The 15,863-nt window shown below is 43.9% G+C and overlaps 1 protein-coding gene across 13 annotated transcripts in view; it reads left to right on the top strand.

The window, feature by feature from the left end:
• The window catches only part of AGAP1 (ArfGAP with GTPase domain, ankyrin repeat and PH domain 1), a 307,825-nt gene that overhangs the window by 85,468 nt on the left and 206,494 nt on the right, over nucleotides 1–15,863 (top strand). For 6 of the 13 annotated variants that reach the window (XM_030277040.4, XM_030277036.4, XM_030277038.4 and 3 more), the window contains exons 2-4: nucleotides 8,370–8,428; nucleotides 12,377–12,464; nucleotides 13,124–13,135. In XM_030277040.4, the coding sequence (XP_030132900.1) occupies nucleotides 8,370–8,428; nucleotides 12,377–12,464; nucleotides 13,124–13,135 (159 nt within the window). The remainder of the gene's footprint in view (nucleotides 1–8,369; nucleotides 8,429–12,376; nucleotides 12,465–13,123; nucleotides 13,136–15,863) is intronic. The other 7 variants (XM_030277043.4, XM_030277041.4, XM_030277042.4 and 4 more) reach the window with 2 other exon arrangements.

Below are 15,863 nucleotides of genomic sequence, written 5' to 3'. Positions count from 1 at the left end.
CTAAGCACTCTCAAGTGTTTGTACTTTTGTTTCATTAAGCATGCCTTGGTATTCCTGTTCTTTCCTTCCTCCTAGACCTTTTTTCCCCCAAGGTTGCTATGGTTTTGCTCATTTACTGCCATCTGCTTCATGTTCTGCTGCTTAAATGTTGGTGAGGCTCAGATGTTACCCCAGAACAAATTCCTCTGTGGAATCCCAGTGGTGGGGATCCTGTGCAGGCTGCCTTACTATGTACTGGGTTTTACTCAGTATTGCTTCTAGAGCTGTGTCAGGGCAGGGTCAGGCTGGATTTTGGGAAAGGTTCTTCCCCAGAGGGTGCTGGCACTACCCAGGGTTTGGACAGCACTGCCAGGGATGCTCAGGGGGATTGTTGGGGTGTCTGTGCAGGGCCAGGGTGTGGATTGATGATCCTTGTGGGTCCCTTCCAGCTCAGGATATTCCATGATTCCATTTTCGTCTCTATCAAGTAGTCACCAAGTTCCCCTTGCTTTTGTTTTTTTTTTTTTTTCCCTGGTTTTTTTTTTTTAGTTGCAGCCATTCTTACCTATCTGAAAAGGTAAAAGTCTTTTCAGCCTGCACTATCATTTTCTTTTTTAATCTCTATTGTGACTTTCTTCTTGCCAGATAAATCTCTTCCTATATTATTTCAAAACGCTCTTTTCCCCCCACTTCATCTTATTCAATTTATCCTTTCATGTTGATTTTTCTTGTGCCAACTGCAGAAGCTGTCCCCTTTCATCTTTGATGCTTCTCAGGGAGATTCCTCATTAATATTCAGATTTGACTAAGGAAGGCTAATTCCTCGTTTGTGTCTGTAGTCAGGAGAGGCAGCCCAGGCTAGGAAGGGTTTTTGAAGGGTCTCATTTTGTGTACTTTGGACATCCTTGCTGGGACATGGATTTAGTTGTGGATTTTCTCTCCTGCCTGTCTCAAGTCAAAACTTTATCTCCAAATTTTCCCCGAGTTTCCCGTGGGATCATCTTTCCTGTGCTGGCACTGCTCTTCCCTTGAGGCAGGAGATGGGAGAAGACAGATCTCACCTCTCATCCTGCTTCTGGGCAGACCCAACAAAATGAGGCATTTACCAAACATTCCCTCTCCAGTGCCTTCTTTTTCTTCCTGGTTTCCACTACTGCTGTGGTTCTGTGTTTAGCTGAATTTCTATGGGGATTTGGCCCTTAGGAAATACTGTTTATTGCCTGAAAAAAAAGATGTTATCCACTGCACTGCAGAGATGATAATTTCCTTTCCCAGTTTTATTGGAGCAGGGAGCAGTTGTACTATAGGGATGCTTTCATTTTCTCTTTGTCTGCTTTTTATATTCCTTACGGCCTCTTGGTGGGGTTGCCTGTTGGAAAAGGGGCTGGCCCAGCTTTCCAGTGGCACATTTCTCTGAGGGATGTGTCAGGAAATGTGCATTTGATTGGAATGGAGTGGTGTTCCTGACACTCCTCACTCAGAACATCCCTCTTGACGTGCTCTGTGCTTCTCCCACGGCAGAGCTGTCTCAGGAGAAAACTGTGGTTTCATCTGTGGGATTTTCATCTCTCTTACACTAACTGTGTGTGTCAGCTCTGGAACCCAACCCACTGGGAAAATACAGGGAATGGGAAGTTTTCCTTGTTAAGTATATAATTTATTTTTCCTTGTAAAAGGCCTGCAGCCAAAATACCTTCTCTGTTTGGTTTTAGGATTTGTTTTGCGGGGTGGGGAGGGTTAGGATGAGTAGTCAGGCTTGGAGCTACATTATATTTAAGGGCAAAACAAATGATTTGGTGGTGTTAGATGTAAAACATTGTGCATGAGATTGGGTTTGGGAATGTACTTGGATCCATTATCCATCATTCCTTTTGTAGGGAGCCGTGGGGTTACCCTTCAGGAGATAACATCTCTGCACCCACCTGCAAGCTGTGAAGAATGTCTGTAGATGTGAGAGAGGGGGAATATTAACAGCAGCAAAAAACCTTTTGCTTGGAACAATTAGAGAATTGAAGCCAAAACCCAAATACCTGGTGAGAGCTGAGTGCTGTCCAGTTCCCGAGCCCAGAAGCGTGTTTTGGGAAAGGCTGAGCTGGGGAGCTTGTGCAGCTCTTTGCATCCCTGGTCCTCCTTTTGTTTCCATGGCAGCACAAAGGATAATGCTGCTGCTGCAGCTGCCAGATGCTGCTGGAAGAGAGATTACAGCTTTGACCTAAATATCTCTTTAATCCAGTTCTCGGTTACAGGGAGAGGTTTTTCAGATGTCAGAGATGCAGGAGGCTCTGATGAGCACAGGCTCGGATTCCTGATGCTTGAACTGCTCTAAGCTCAGCCTCGTTTTCCTGCTTATAATTAGGAATTGGGCATGGCCAGAGATAAATCTGTGCAATATCAAACATTTCTGTTGGAGCTGGAAGAGCTCGTGGGGTTTTATCCGTCCTGACAACGCTGGCAGGGGATGGGAAGAGTCTAAAACTGACAGCTCGTGAAATCCCTCTGGTTTTAGGGCTGTAAATGAATTGCTCTGTGGCAGTGTGGTGACTGGCTCTGTGTGTGTATTGGTGCTGTTAGTGAAGTGTAAATACAGCACTGTGCTGGGTGGGATGGGATTCCCAGAGCCTGGCTGGAGTTCCCAGCCGGAGGAGGAGGGCAGGGAGCTGCAATGCTGCTTTTTGCCTTAACTGCCTGAGAATTATAAATTACACATCTGCAGATCAGCAAGGAAAAAAGGGACTGTTTGCAGCTGGGGGGCTGCAACAGTAATTCCTAACTGGCATACAGTGGGAAGCCATAAAATCCATGATTCTATCACACTAAGTAGGGAGGAAATAAAATCTTAAATCATCCCAGTACTGCTGCTGTGGTTTTCTAAAGGTCTTATTTGTTATTGCTTGGTGTAATGGAACAGAGTGAATAAGCAGAGAGGACACGTATAAAAAACTGATTTTAAAAACCCAAACACAAAAGGTATAAAAATTCATAGAATTCCAGGGTGATTTGTGTTGGCAGGGACCTTAAAGCCCGACCAGTTCCACCTCCTGCCATGGGCAGGGACACCTCCCATGAGACCAGGTTGCTCAGAGCCCCATAAAATATAGAAAAAGAACATTTTTAAACATGACACGATCTTCCAAATAATATTTTATGCGAAGCGTAGAAATCAACATATCAGGATGATTTTCTGCTATTTTCTGTTGGAACTGACTCAATGCTTTGACTTAAAAGTGCTGGGGGCTGTGTTGGAGAGGATGTGCTGTGAGTTCCTCCCCCTCCCCCCCTCAAATGCTTGTTTTAGGAGGATCACAAGTCTCAACCCAAAAGCTGCACATTTCCCTCTTTGCTAAGAAAATCAGCACACGAGCTTTGGGAAATATGTCCTGAAAGTGCTGCTTTGATACAGCTCCAAGAAAGAGATGTGTGCCCTAATCTGCATCCTTGTGGGCAAGTGAGAGCTTGTAGGAAGGTTTTCTGTACCGGTTCACTCTCAGGTTTTTATTTCAAAGCAGAAGGAACTCTAAATATTACTTGTAATGCAGAAATTATTGAAAGGGGAAAGCAGCATGTGACGTGGCTGTTGGTGCTTTTAACTTCATTCTCGTGTTTTTGAGGGCTCTTGTTCTTAGCAAAAAGGCTCCTTAGCTTAGAGTTTTCAGAGAAACCCCTTGGCTTTTCTATATTTTATTTATTTACAGCTCTTCCTCTTTTAGAAGGACAGCAAAGTAACGTTGGGATTGCCTGAGGGAAGCTCTTGCTAAGAAGCTTTCCAAGAATCATGAAAGATTCAAGTCCTTTCATGTCATCCTGCAGAGATATCTGCCCACCTTTCCCTCACCACTCTTTTTGGTCAGTTTGCCATTGGGTTCCATCGGGATCAGAGGAAGACAAAGCTCTGAGCTTCTCAGCTTTTTGCTAGTCAAGAGTGAAAGATTTGGGTGAAAAAAGAGCAAAACAAGGTTAGTGGATCAAGGGCTGGTGATGGGCAGGCTGCTGTGCTGGCACTGCCCAGGGCTGTGATAATACTGGGGCTGCCCAGGCTCTCCTAAAATAATAAACAGACAAACTGCACTGGCTGCTGGGGATTTTATCATCAGGGATGGACCCACAGGGTGCAGAGGGTGCTGTAAATCTGATCTGCACCAGTTAGAACCTTCTTCTCAGAAGTCCCTTTAATGGCAGTAAATGGAATTAATTTAGGAGAGGGTCTCCAGTGTCAAGACTCAAGGAGACTGCTGAACTCTGAGCAGCCAGGCCCTTGCTGGGGTTATTGCTGTAATGGCTGGGAAACATTTCTGGTTGTCGTGACTTCCCTCCCCTCTGCTGAGCCATGGATGCTGGGATTGGCCTTGGCCCTGTGTTCTCTCATTAACATTATTTTGCTGATATTTATTTAGATTTTAGTGATCAATCCTGGAATTGAAAAAGTAGATTTTTCTGTTGGAGAATTCTAAGTAGGATTTTTAAATATGGAATATCGGAGCAGTCAGACCTTGGAATCAGCTGCTCTCCTGTACTATGGAGTGCATGGACCTGGGCAAGAGCTGGCCACCAAATCCCTGGATTTCGCCTCAACACATGTTGCCCCATCCCTGGAAATGTCCAGGGCCAGGTTGGACAGGGCTTGGAGCAACCTGGGTTAGTGGAAGGTGTCCCTTCCCATGGTGGCATGGATGGGCTTTAAGGTTGCTTCCATCCCAAACCATTCTGGGATTCATGTGGTGGAACCAACGTCTACATCTCAAGTTTAATACTGAAATTAAGAAGGTTCCCCTGGGTGGGGCTGAGTTACTAAACTGAGGTTTTAAAAGAGCCGAGGATCCTCTTGGGAGTTCATGCTTTAGTGTACTGATAGAAATAACACCAGAAGAATTGAGAAAAAAATAGGAGACTTCTGTTGTGGCAAAGTAAACTTTGTGAAGGAAATGCAGCTTAAACAATCTTAGTGCACATTTTAAAAAGACATGAGTGACACCATGAATATTTGAAGCTTTTGATCAGTGATGCAGAAATGAAAGGAGCAGCACATACAACTGTGATTAATTATTGACAAAAGTCATTTCTTGCATGTGTGGAGCCTGTAGTGGGACATGAAGGTTGAGTTCACTGGAATTCCAGAGCTGGGCAGTAATGCAAACAAGACTCCAGTTGATCAACTTCATACGTGTGGTTCTATTTATTATGCAAATCTCTTCCAATGTGTTTAAATCAACATGTGGTGGTGGGGGGTTGCAGCTTGAGGATTTTTATGGGCTGCAGAATTTGGGCTCTGCATGCTCTAGTTTGATGGATCCAGTGGTTCATGCTGTAGCTGTACGTCAGTTTTCTTTCTTTAGGAAAATAATCCCCAAACCTGCTTGTCATGTTCTGTCTGTGAGTATTTGACCTTTTCACCTTAACTTCACTGGATCTTGAATAAATCAGTTTTTCCTGAGATATTCCTAGAAGCTGGATTAGGTGGAGGGTGCTTCCATGTCCATCCCAGTGATGGCACACAAACCTCACACTGCAGAAGAGACCAAATGCTGTTTCATGCCATGTTCTGTGTTTAGCTGTGGTAATTCCTTCTAAACATGCCAGTGTAATTTGAATCTCATGGATCTCCCAATAGAAATGAGTTGGGTTTTGGAAGGGCATTGGAAGACCTTATGTAAATTAATTGCAAATTAATAGATGTGAGAGATCTTAGTTTAAATTAGCTGGGTTGAGGTCAAAGTGTTTGGGTTTTTGGTGGTGATTTTGTTTGTTTGGTTTTTTGGTTGTTTGTTTGTTTGTTCAGCAGATGTATTTTGGCAATAAAATGGAATTTCAACTGTTTTTAAGTATTTTGGACACTCAAAATCTGTGGGGGCAGGAACCAAGGGCTTTATCAAAAAAAGGGGAAGGTAGCTTTCTCAAGACGTCTGGCACATTGTCAAATGAATTTTATTTTATTTCTTATATTGCTAATCAGGACGAGAAGGCATCTATTGCCCCATATTGAGGGTCCTTGAGACCTGATAGTTTTGGAAGGTCCTGGTGTGGGGTTTTGGTGCATTTGATGAAGGAAGGACCAAGTAGGAGCAATAATCCATGTCCTCAGGCTGGGTCATCCTTCCTTTCTGCAGCTGCACACCTTCTGCTTTGTCTTTTGGCCTCTGTGCTTTCTGGAATTTTAGCTTTCATTGCCTCCCTGATTCGTCCTTTTGGAAAGTACATGTCTTCCAAAATAATATTTTTTATTATAGAGAAAAGCAACGGATTTGTGATGTTCTTGTTACCCTTGTGCAGCTCCCCTCTGGCTTAGCAGGTTTTTTTGCCATTCTCCAAGTCAGCAGTAATGATTTGCTCGCTCATCTTTTTTTTAATCTTCCATGGTGATAAAATCCAGTGGTTCTCTTTTATGGAAGCTTGTTGACATTTATTAGGGAGTTCTCCCAGTTTGTTTCACACATCTAAACCTCCACGAGTCAGGGATAAGAGACCAATGGTTTTCCTTGACTCCTGAGAGTCTGGAGATGAGCTGAAACCTCCTCATCCCCTTCAGCCGTAGCTGCTTCTTCCCAAATCCACAGCAGCTCCAAGCAAACCATGAGAGTTGATGGTTTCCTGTTAGGGCAGTGACATTTTTCCCAGTACCCAATCTAAAGCTCCCCATTCCATTGCTCCCTGTCTGGGAAAATGTTCCTTCCCACAGAAAGGTAGGAAAACACCCCAGACCAAGCTGTGGTCCCTTTGGAATGCCTCAGTTGTGGGCAGGTCTTGCATGCAGGGTTCCCCAATGGAAACTGCTGCTTGTTTTATCTCCTTCTCAAGTTCTTGTAACCTGGGTGTGGCACAGAAAGGTTTTCCTGGGGGTTTGGATCCAGTGGGACTTCAGGTCATGGAACAGGAGCTGCATGGCCACAGTGTCTTCTCTTGCACCTGGAATGCCAAAGGTTAACCCAATTTCACTCTGGGCCTTTGGTTTTCCTTCCACTGCCAGTGAGTGTGTGGGAGGCAGCTTGTACCTGTACCAAAATACTGATTCTTTTCCATGTGTTTTCATATAGATACACACAGGATTTATTCATGGCTAAAATACAAAGGGATGGGCTAGATAAAACTGGAGAAGATTTCCCAGTTCCTGGCTAATAGGTTTTTTTTGGGATATTGAGGCAAAAGCAATATATTTCATAGAGATAGACTGAAAACCACAAGTTTGCTTTGTGATTGTTTTTAGGTGGGTGCTGGAAGAGCTTGGATGATTTGTGAAGTCAGTGAGGGTTGCATCTGGAGTAGGAAACTGCCTCCAATTTCTTTACTCTCCAGATGAAAGAATCAAATGAAACAGCCTTCTCCTCCTGCTGATGGGTGGCTTGGAGGGGAAGCAGAGGCTGGCAGGGACCATGAGAGGCTTCTTTGAAGGTGTAACCTTGCAGCTCTTATCTTCTGTGGCATCAGGGACTGGTTGGAACACCAGGACTCTCAGTGCTGCTCCATTTCCATGAGCTGGAGCTGATCTGCTCAGCAGGACCATTCTGTGTAGCACAGGCATTCAGCTGGTTTGGCTGGTTCCAGAGGGGTTAAATCAGCATCCACGCTGAATTTGTAACAGCAACATCACTGTTTGCTTACAGCTGACCAGACCTTTATGGCAGGAGCAAAATGATAACTGTTTTTAAATACAGAAAAATAGAACCTTATTTCTGTTCTATGGTGTGGAATTGTCAGTGAGGTGGGAGCCAGGTGCAGCACAAAGAGCTTAATTTCTGTGATAAACTTGCCTTTCTTCAAGAAATCACCCCCTGCCCCAAGTAGTTTTAAATTAATTTTGTAGGAGACGGCTCTGTGGTTTATTTCTGCCTAGATTATGTTACTGGAAAAATTGTGTGTTTGAGGAATAAAGAGAGATTTTCCCCTGCCTGAGCAAGGATATTCCCACTGACTCTGGTTGCTGCAGTTGCTGACATGAAGTGTGATGTGCAGTAGAAAATAACATGTTTCAGAGCCAGCAAATTTCCTTATTTACCTGGGTGGAGAAGTTACTGCAGATGGTGGCTGGCAGCTGCAGTCAGTGGGTGACATGTAATGTGACAAACCCAAGGCTTTTCCTGGGGGGAAGGAATGTGCTGTTGTGATGGGAAAAGGCTTAACCAGGTACACACTGGGAGAGCCTTTGCTCTAACTGGAGTTGGTTTTGAGCTTTGTGATGATGTGGGAGCACCTGCTGCTGGGAGCAGATCCATGTAGAATGGGAATTTCTGGGATTTTTTTATGCCATTTCCCCAAGCCCCTGGTTTTTGTCACGTTGGACTGTCAGCCTCCCAAGAATCAGACCTTTGGTCTCGCGTTCCCAAAGCCGTGGCATGAAATTGTGTGCAGCAGAGCATTAAATGTCATTATCCTGATGTTGGGAATGTTCTCCTCTTCCACAGATGCCTTTGTAAATAGCCAGGAATGGACACTGAGCCGATCTGTACCCGAGCTGAAAGTGGTGAGTTCATGTTTGCTCCTGTCTTGGAACATCCTGGAGCTGTCACACATGAATGGGGATCTTCCATGCTTCATTCCAGCTGCTGGTGGGGTAAAATGTAGGGAGCAGGTTTAATGAATAGAGAATTTTTCTTTACATATCTGTTGCAGACTCACAGAAGGGTTTGGACTGGGAGGGACTGCAAAGCTCATCTCATTCCACCCCCTGCCATGGACAGGGGCATTTTCCACTATCCCAGGTTGCTCCAAGCTCCCTCCAACCTGACCCTGAACACTTCCAGGGCTGAGGCTATCTTTATGAAGATGATGTATATTCAATATTCATTTTAATCATACTTCAAAGATCTCTCAGTATTTTATTGCTGTTTGAATTTGTTCTGTTCCATGAACCAGCTTCCAAGGGGGAACTTCTCAGCAGGGAAGTCTCATGAGGGCAGTGGAAGTTAGCAGCTGACATGTAAAGCTCATTTTATCTCTCCATAATAAGTTTCCATGATTTCAAGGTCCAAATGTCTATTCTCCCTCTCTTTAAAGAATTTAAACCTTTTCCAACATCTGAGTTGACGATAGTGTTTTGTGGAGGTGAGAGAATCTGCAAGGCCACACTTAACAGGATAAATGCACCTAGAGAGACATTTTAATGGGAGCAGCATCCTCACAACTACAGTTCTGTGGCTGTTTTGATTTTAGCAGTGCTCAAGGCGAGTACAAGGAAAATCTAGCAGTCAGTGGATGCAATTCCCTAATACAGAAAGGGTCACCAGGTTTTGTTAAACAGGTGGTGTAACATTTGGAAGACCCCAAATACCTCACACAATGAAAAACCAGGAATTCAGGACTGGAAGGTGTTGGTTGGGTAGGAGCCCAGCACTGTTAGCTGGCTTCTCTTGGGTTTCCTTGCACATCCTTCCCCTTCTCTGAGTCTTGCTGATTCACAGCACCCCCAAAGAAAATTGGGAATTGCAGGTGAGAGCAGAGCTGCAGGCACTCCATGCTGTGATTTAGAGCACAAACAATCACCAAGCACCAGGTGATGGTCTCAGGGTACATTTTTCTCTTGTGCTAGCCTGGCTGCATCATGTGAGGGCTTACTTTGGGTGTCCTGCTCCTGAGCTGTCTGAAGCAGGGGTGGGAAAACAGCTTTCAGCTGCGTGGCTGCTGCAGAGAGTTGATTTGCAGTGGTCAGCATGCCACGAGAGCTGTCCAAGGGGAAAAGCAGAACTTCTGCTCTTACAAAAATAATAATCTGATTATAACACTGCAAATGATGGAAGGCAGCAGCACCAGCTGTGCCTGTGAACTTCTGCTCCAAGAGGAAGGGTAAATTAGGAAGCCCAGCTGAAATCTGCTCTGCCTTTCCTACACATCTGCCCTTGGGGAGGGGTCAGGGTTGTGAGTCACCTCTGTCATTCCCTTACTTCAGCCTCACCCTTGGTGCTCCTGGGGCTGAGGAGCATAAGGACCATGTTAATGGGACAGGTTGTCCTCCTGTACAGGCTGGGAGGTCTTTAAATGATTGTTATTGTTCTTTATTTTTGATTTATTTGTAGAGTGGCTGTTGTTTTACCCTTTGGGCTCTGCAGAATTTTAAAGGGAACAGAAACTGTCTCTGGGAGAGCAGAGAAAGCCCCCAGGGCTGCAATAAAGGAAGGAGGTATTTTTCAGTGTGCCTCTGTGGAAAGAGCTCCATCATTTCTTTAGCAACACGAGGCTTGGTTTCTTTCCAGTGCTTAGAAGGATATTCAAGGCCACCTTGGAGGGGTTTGCAGCAGCCTGGGATGGTGGGAGGTGTCCCTGCCCATGGCAGGGGGAGGAATAGGATGAGCTCTGAGGTCCATTCCAACCCAAACCAGTCTGGGATTCTATAACTGGTTCCTGCTGATCCAGTACTTGGGTTTTACTTATGGATTTTGATGCTTTTATTGTGGTCAAGAGCATGGTGAGACCACTACCTTTGGTGTTCCTGGATCCTGTTTATTCAAATATTTAGTGAGGGTGTGTTAGGCAGAATAAACATGAGAGATTTCTGGATAAAATCACTGAATTTCTTGCACAAAAATATGCAAAGTGCAGTCAGGCTCCTCTTCTGGACAGCTTTAAAATGCCAAGTGCCATCAATACAGTTTATGATTTTTCCCAACAGGCTTTAGGAGGCGTGGGCAAAGTGGCTTTGGTTTGGTTTACAGCATGTCTGGCACATGGAAATAAATGATTCAGTGTTGCACAAGTCATAACTGAAAAGAGCAGTGAGTTGTAGCTGAATTTTCTCTTCTCTGAACTGGGTTAGGGTGGTATTTTTGTTCCCTAACATGCTTGTCATAACTTGGTGCATTTCAGACATATCCATAAATAAATGGAGATAGCTGGGATTGTTTGTGTATAAAGCAGGGGAGAGAGGAATATGACTGCTGTGAAAACAGGCTGGCATTTTTGTCATGCTGTGGGGGATCAGCCTTAAAGCAAATATTAATGCTGACAAAGAGAGAAACTGTATCAGAATTCAGTTTTTGGTTTTTTTTTTCCCGGTGTAGAATTTATTGCTCCTACTTTGTAGGAATGTGTCAGAGAACCTGAAGTGCTGTCAAATGGTGTAACCTGGTATTCCTGAATCTTTTGAAGTCTTTCAAATATTGGGGGTTTCTGGATAGAATAAGACATCCCAGCTATGGAATGTTGCCTCTGACTGGACCCCTAGGTTGATGCTTTTCTGTTGTTCCTGGCAGTTACAGCTTTGGCACAAGTGTAATAGAAAATAACATTAATTGCCATCCACACAAGGCTAATCACTTGTAAGTGAAGGTTTCACTGGAAAACTGTTGTCTTGGTCAAATGTGTAGGCCATTAAAAATACAGTTTCACACATTAAAATAACTAATTTTCAGTGGTGCATGAGGGGGATTTTCTACATTGTTGTGGGCTAAAAAAAAAAAGGAAGTTCTCCTTGGGAAGCTCTGAGTGGAAGAGTGGGAGATGGTGTCAGTTTGGTGATGAGAAGAGTGCCAAGGCCAAGATGTTTGCTCACAGGGGTCCCTCAGGTCTCAGTGAGTTTGTGGTGTGAGTGGGAGTAGACAAATTTACTGCAGTTCATGGGCATATAATGGAGGGAAAAGTCATTAATTGGAGAGGTTGCTTCATGTTCTGGGGGTAAGGGACACGTGTTAGAGATGTCATTTTCTTCCCATGACTCATCCCAGAATCCCTCCCTCCCCTGCTGCCCATGCTGTGGGATCAGCCCAAGGCAGGGGGGAATTTGGGGTGCCAGCACACATGGCTGGGTCCTATCAAGCCGTTTTTGATAAGGAGGGTGGTGTCCTGCCAGTTGGGATTAAGAGGATGGGGCAGGGAACGTGCAGCTCCTTGCTGCTGCCTCGGCCTGTTTGGCAATCCCGGGCAGATCAGCAGAGTTCATCTTCTCTCCAGGGACCTTCTGTTCTGAACCTCCAGTGAGGGTCAAGTAAACAGGAGAGAACAGAGCAGGCTGGGCTTGTTTCGGAGGGGGAAAGAAGTTTCCATCACCGCCCTCCCCCAAGAAGGGAGCACAGTGTCCTCAGCTCTGTGCATCCCTTTAAAGCCACAAACCCCAAGTCTCCTCAAGTCCTTTGTTATTTGAGCACCTCCAGGAAGAAAACTCTGTGGGGTTGTGCTGGAATATTTCCCTGGGAGGGTGGGGAGGCCCTGGCACAGGTTGCCCCATCCCTGGCAGTGTCCAAGGCCAGGTTGGGCAGGGCTTGGAGCACCCTGGATAGTGGAAGGTGGTGGAACAAGATGATCTCTAAGGTCCTTCCCACCCCAAACCACTCTGCATTTATTTTATCTCTTGGCATATTTTGCACCATGTCTGCTGCTTGGGGATGTTACTTCTGTGTGAAGATTTTGCTCAAAGACGCTGCTTTTTACAGGGATGAATTGCAGTTGAATCTTTTGTTGCTTCTTTTATTTTCCATTGCAGGGGATCGTGGGTAACCTGGCGAGTGGGAAGTCGGCGCTGGTGCATCGCTACCTGACCGGCACCTATGTGCAGGAGGAGTCACCTGAAGGTAGGTGCAGCCACAGCTCCCACTCTTCCTTTTCCCCCACAAACTACATCCTTACTCATTTTTGATCATGCAGAAATGGATTGGAAAAAAAAATCCCATGTGCTACTTCAAAATGCATGGAGATTTTTGCTTTAACATTCTCCAGATCGAGCTAAGTTTGTACAGTATAATTGTAGATTTTCCATAACTGCTTAGCATCCTTTAAATACTTTGGCCCCCAGTGTGTGTCCATATGGAAATTAGTCCTGATGGAGAGGAGTTGACTGCTCTCAGTAGTGCTGCTGCTTTCACTTGGGTTGTTGAAAGCCACAATTACTGTCTGTAGTGGTGGGTTTCTGTACAATCAGGATACTGGAAGAATAAAATCTTCACCTAAAAAGGTGTAACTTGCTTACTGTTTAATATAGTAAATATTTGGTCTTTTTTTAAATGTTCTTATGGCATAGAAAATTAATTTGTATGCTGTAGTGTTTAACATTAATCCGAGTTTATAGCTTGAAATCAAAAATATCACAGTACCTTATCAAGGTTTATCTTGCAGTAAATACTTTTTTGATTATTTTTCTTTATCTGTTCTCCTTATGAACTTTTAAATCCAACTCTGAGACACTGAATTTCTGGTTCCTTCTTTTCCTTACTGGCTGTTCCCTTCTTTGCAGATATGGATGCAGGTAACTATACATTGTCTTCATGGCAGCTCTCGTTTTGAAGGGCCAGATGGTGGTTTCTGTACTAGAGCGTTTTTCTCCTTGTGTTGTGTATCATTTTGAGTTGTTTCCTTTTGATTTCAAGTCTTTAGTACATCTCACTGTTTTTGTCTCTTGCTGTAGTTGTCTCTCCAGCAGTAGTTTGTAGTTCCATGCATCTCTGATAACATTTGTTTCTAATTAACTCTTGCCACAGGAAGCTGGTTTAGCTTGATAGTTGACATTTTAACAGCCTGGAATTGTAGTTAAAATGGGAGGAGAGGGGAAGGGAGGGATGGACAAGGCTTTTGCTGTGGAATTGCACTAACACTGAGGTCCTGCAGTTTGTAAGTTTGCCCTAAATGCTTCTGCTGGTTTGTAGCTAGAGCTGTCAATAATAATTGATGATAGCAATTGAGCCTGTGCACAGAAGTGTGTGTGTATCGTGCTTCTGGATGCTGATAGTGAGAAATGCTGACAGAGGGTGTAGTGGCACTAAGTACAGCAAATCTTCAGCAAAAATCACTGTCTTGACAGAGCTCTCCCTTCACTTCATGAACAGAGAATATTTGTTCTGGGCTTTTTTTTCCCCTTGGAAGATTCAAATCTACTGACTGTTGACAGGGCTAACCCCGCTCTCCTCCTGAAGGATGAATATTTTAGGTGATATTCCTTGGGAGTGTTGCCATCTGTCCTCTTTGTCTTGAAGGATTTTTATTTACAGTGCTGGAGTGACGTTGTGACTGTTTTCCCTGAAAGGATTAGATGACAAAAGCAGTGTCAAATCATTTCTCTGCACATAAGTGTAGCTGACAAGCCTCACTAATGACACTGTTGCATTTCATTAACGGGAGGAAAACTGGAATAATTAAGAGCTCGGATTCGCCGTGTGAGGGATCAGGTCAAGGTTTCCAATCAAGTCAGCATTAAAGGAAATTCAACCCATATAAATTACCCTCAGTAAACATCTGCAGTGGTGATGTGGTAGTGTTTTACTTCTCTGTCAGAGAATCACAGAACCACAGAGCGGCTTAGGTTACAAGGGCCTTTAAGGCTCACCCTGTTCCACCTCCTGCCACAGGCAGGGACACTTTCCACTGTCCCAGGTTGCTCCAAGCCCCCTCCAGCCGGGTCTTGAGCGCTTTTAGGTCCTTCAAACAAATCCCTAGAGAAGTGTAATCCTTCCTGTTGGAGACCCTTGTGGATCCTCTCCTCTCTCCTTTTCTGAGGGGACTATAAATGTGTCAGATTGTTAAATTGGATAAAGAAGAGGATGTATGTCGGATGTGAAGGTGTCAGATGCTTGATCAGTTAAGGAAAACCCGAGTTTACTGGCTTGGAATGGCTTCCTAACAGCTAAATTTAACAGGCATCATAAAATCAGTGCCTAATGGGTGAAGTGATGGATATTTGCTTCACGTGAAAGTGGTGATTAGGGCCAGGGACTGCTATTTCTGCTCGTCTCTGCCTTTTAAATTGCTGCAATTACCTGGAAACCTGCCCTGCATCAGACAAGTGCCACATATCCTGTGGGCCTTGAGGGCTTCAGCATTCCACTAAATGAATTTTAGCTATGTAAAGATGGTTTCAAGTTTCCTTCAGCTCTCCAAGTGAGAAATTTCTCTTGCTGCCCATCACCACCTCCCCACCAGAAGGAGGAACCCCACACTTTGCAGTGGAGTTTTCTCTCGCTGCCTGCCCCAGTTTTTATTTCTGCTCAGAACTTCTCAGTCCCTCATGTGTTTGCAACTTGCAAACCTTTGTTTTCTCAAAGAATAAGTTTTTATTAGGAAGAAAGACGGCCTTGAGACTCTTCCTTTGCATATTTAACATACACGCAGCTGTGCTGCTGAGCGACACATTTTAAATCAGGTGTAAGAAAAGCAGCAATGTGTTACCTTGTTGTAAGTGGGGAATTTCAGTACTTTGGGACTTTCAGTTTTTTTCTGTGAGGATACAAGAAGGAAATTGTTATAGATACATGTTTTAATATTGACTTTTTGCAACTATTAAGATGGATTTTATATGTGCGATGTTAAAGTAACTTTGTTATAAAGATATAGTTTTTATTTCTGTTGTTAATTAAGCCTAGACATAGTAGTGAAATAACTGATATAAGTATGCTTGCGTTAAAATACCTACTTAGAGAAGATAATATCTAATAAACATATGAAGACACCTACTACAGATATGCCAGCTATCAACACTCACTGTCTGTAGACCAAAGGCCAAAAACTGGAGGTGAGAAGAACCGACCAAAACCGTAACCAAAGAATACACACACTCTAAAAAAATAGACCCAAAAAGAAGATATACTAAACAGTTCTTAGAACATGTAAACTAATTTGAAGAAAAGTTTACTATGCATAAGAGGCTATGAATACACAAAAAGCTGATATAAAAGGAAAAGCATTTAAAGAGTATCCCCAAAGATAACAATGTAGTCTGCAATCCTTATCTCCTATTAGCCTGTATTAAACTTTTTAAATTTCATAAGAGTAAATGTGCTTTTTACAGAAATTATGGGAGATAAGGAATTCTAGGGATTTGTGGTCTTCTAAGGACCTTCTAAGCAATTGGAAGGAAAACTACTACTGCTGGGTGCTTTACCTGCTGAAACAACAACTAAGGTGTGGGAAATGTTGTGGCTTTATTTCCCCCCATCTAGAATTTAATTCTGCCTGTAGGAGCCAATTGAAATGTGTGGTGTATG

The sequence above is a fragment of the Taeniopygia guttata genome, chromosome 7 (genome assembly GCF_048771995.1).
Source record: "Taeniopygia guttata chromosome 7, bTaeGut7.mat, whole genome shotgun sequence".
In the NCBI taxonomy this organism is placed as follows: domain Eukaryota; kingdom Metazoa; phylum Chordata; class Aves; order Passeriformes; family Estrildidae; genus Taeniopygia; species Taeniopygia guttata.
Note: the sequence above shows the minus strand (reverse complement) of the source record. Positions and strands in the feature narration are given on the sequence as shown.